We start from the raw sequence: 2,582 nt of genomic DNA on the forward strand, positions 1-2,582 counted from the left end.
AGTGATTGCGCTAAACGTCTCCATAAATACCTTATCTGCATGTAGTGTTTGGATTGCTTTCAATTTGCCACAGAAATATCCCTGTTTGTTCTGAGCTCAAAATATTTACCTGCAGACGGATGCTTTGCAGTGCTACTTGCTGTGTTGATCACAAAGATGTTCCTGTCTTCAAGTTAAAAAATGTATCTTACTTCTTTATGTCCGTAAACATCTCTGGGTGCTTTGTAAGGACGTAGAGTAGACGATGAATTCTGTACACTGATTTTCATTTCTTCTGCTTCTCCAATGCTTGAGAACACTTCCTCCACTTGGAATTGCAGTTCCTGCAACACCAATCTACTTGGGGACACATTTAAGATTTCTCTCATGGTTTTGCTTATTGTGACAATCACAGTAGGTAATGTGGTGAGTCTCATCGTCTTTCTGAGGACCAAGCAACTCAGGACATCTCAGGGCTTCCTGAAGACCTCTTTAGCATTTGCAGATTTGGCAGTTGGACTACTGGTTGTTCCTTATTCTGTCTACAAGGAGATTACCCATATCATACATGGGCTTGGAAAAGTTGAAGAAACCGTTTCCTCCAATTTCAGTTCCCACATCCCTTGTTTTATTATGGGACCTATATTTGCTGGCTGCACCTTTGTCTCAATATCTACTATCTTCTTGCTATCTGTGGAAAGAAGCATCGCTGTACTGAAACCTCTCCACAAGCGGATTGTGATTACTAGGAGAAGGATAGGATGTCTTATTGTGTTCTCCTGGATATTCAGCTTTATGTTGGCCATGGTACCCATGCTTTTTAGTCGAAACATAACTCTGGAGTACAATGCATGCAGCAAGATGTGCACTTACGCCTTCACAGCTATGGAGCCTCAGGACCCTGCCTGGAATATTATGCTCATCTTTCCAGCTTTTGACTTTTCCCTTCTGAGTGGCACATTTGCAATAAACTTTATCACCTTTGCAGCCATCAGGCAATACTGCAAGATTAGGAAGCAGCTGGAGGTAGATACTCAAAGCAATTGCAGCAAGGTATCATTCTCAGACATTGCAGCAGCCAAGACCATTGGAATCCTTACCTTTGCCTTCTCTGCTTCCTTCAGTCCTATTGCAGTCTTTGTTGTAGGCAATGTTTTGGGTTACGTGTGGTGTGACTTTTCTTTCTATGCATTCTGGATACTCACATCCAATAGCTGCTGGAATGTTGTTATTTACAGTATTAGGGACCTAAAATTCAGGCAAGGGGTCCGGGAGTTGTTCAGTAGACAACTGCAGAAGTCCCCAAGCCAGCAACAGCAGCAGATACCCCAGTGTTCTGTTAAAGAGGATTGTTCTTCTCCTTGTGTTGCTGTCATCAAAGAGATTTTCCGTCCAGAAACTGCCTGATCTCTATGTGCAAAGTGTTCTGATAACTGCAAGTATGGAGATCAGGATTTTAACAGGGAAGAGCTTGCAGCCATTTATTCTATAAAGGAGATCTTTACTCTATTTGAACCCTATAGAGTATGACTGAGCAACTGTTCAGGCGATACAGAGGTCCTGGTCAAACGTACTGCTGTGACATAACATACTGTTTTACTGTTATTTTCCAGACATAATTATTCAGTTCAGAAACGATTTAATCTTTTGTGGAAAATAAAACTTAACAACTCAACACAGACACAAGCAACTGCCATTGGTCAGTCTGTAGAGGTAAAATGCCTAGGGATCTGTACCACTTCTTAGATCCCATTAAAACCAGTAAAATGATGCCCTGTGCAGAACACTAGGAGAGGATGTCAGGAAGCCAGGTTGTGTTCTGACCACTTCTGACAGTTAACCCTTTTATTGCCAGCATTGCTGGATTTCTGCCGGTAGAAAATGAAATGTGGACATTGCTATTGAAAAAGCATGCTTGTGGTCTGCATATGTTGCTGCATGTAACTGTTTCATAATATGGGTGGTTTTAACAAAGTTAGCTTATTAAAGGTGGATATGTATTTTGAATTAAACACATTAAGGCAATTAGCATTTGTTATTCCTACTATTCAGTTCATAATAAATAATTTAATATAATATTATTAATTTAAATTAATTAATTTGAATTGTATTGTTCCATAGTACTCTCTGTACATTTGCTTAATTTACTGCATGTAACCTACAGTGACTGTGAGATTTCTTTGGCGATATTAATATTACCAGCTTTCGTAAGAAAGGCATCATGTTTAGCTTTGTCATTTGCTCATCCCACCCCTATATGGTGCACCGGAATACTGCCTGCTCGTTGAGAAAGGGAGGTAACCAAGAGCATTCAACTACACCTAAGGTGGACAGTAATTACAACATCCCCCACTACTTGGCATCCACTTATGCGCTTACTGGAGCATATATAGGAATGGACAGTCCATCCCATTAACTGGAAAAATCAAACTTTATTACTGCATATATTTGCTAGCAAACTTTCATGGATAAAGTGGTTTTATATGTTGGTCATATAATTGTTCTTATATTTTTTATTTCTTTAATTAAACATTTATTGTAAAATCAGTCCAATCCTTTTTTAAATATATTCTAATTTATTTTATTTGTATCTAAGGGCTGCT

At 39.2% G+C, this 2,582-nt stretch overlaps 1 protein-coding gene across 1 annotated transcript; it reads left to right on the plus strand.

The window, feature by feature from the left end:
- The first annotated feature begins 366 nt into the window (after positions 1–366).
- Positions 367–1,386, plus strand: LOC146009662 (adenosine receptor A3-like). Its single transcript, XM_083150117.1, has one exon. The coding sequence runs from the start codon at positions 367–369 to the stop codon at positions 1,384–1,386; it is 1,020 nt and encodes a 339-aa protein (XP_083006243.1).
- Positions 1,387–2,582: the final 1,196 nt, after the last annotated feature.

The sequence above is a fragment of the Crinia signifera genome, chromosome 6, assembly GCF_055691185.1.
Source record: "Crinia signifera chromosome 6, ASM5569118v1, whole genome shotgun sequence".
Lineage (NCBI taxonomy): Eukaryota > Metazoa > Chordata > Amphibia > Anura > Myobatrachidae > Crinia > Crinia signifera.

Coding starts and splice junctions, on each gene's coding strand:
- LOC146009662 (XM_083150117.1), top strand. CDS start 367: ATGGTTTTGCTTATTGTGACAATCACAGTAGGTAATGTGGTGAGTCTC.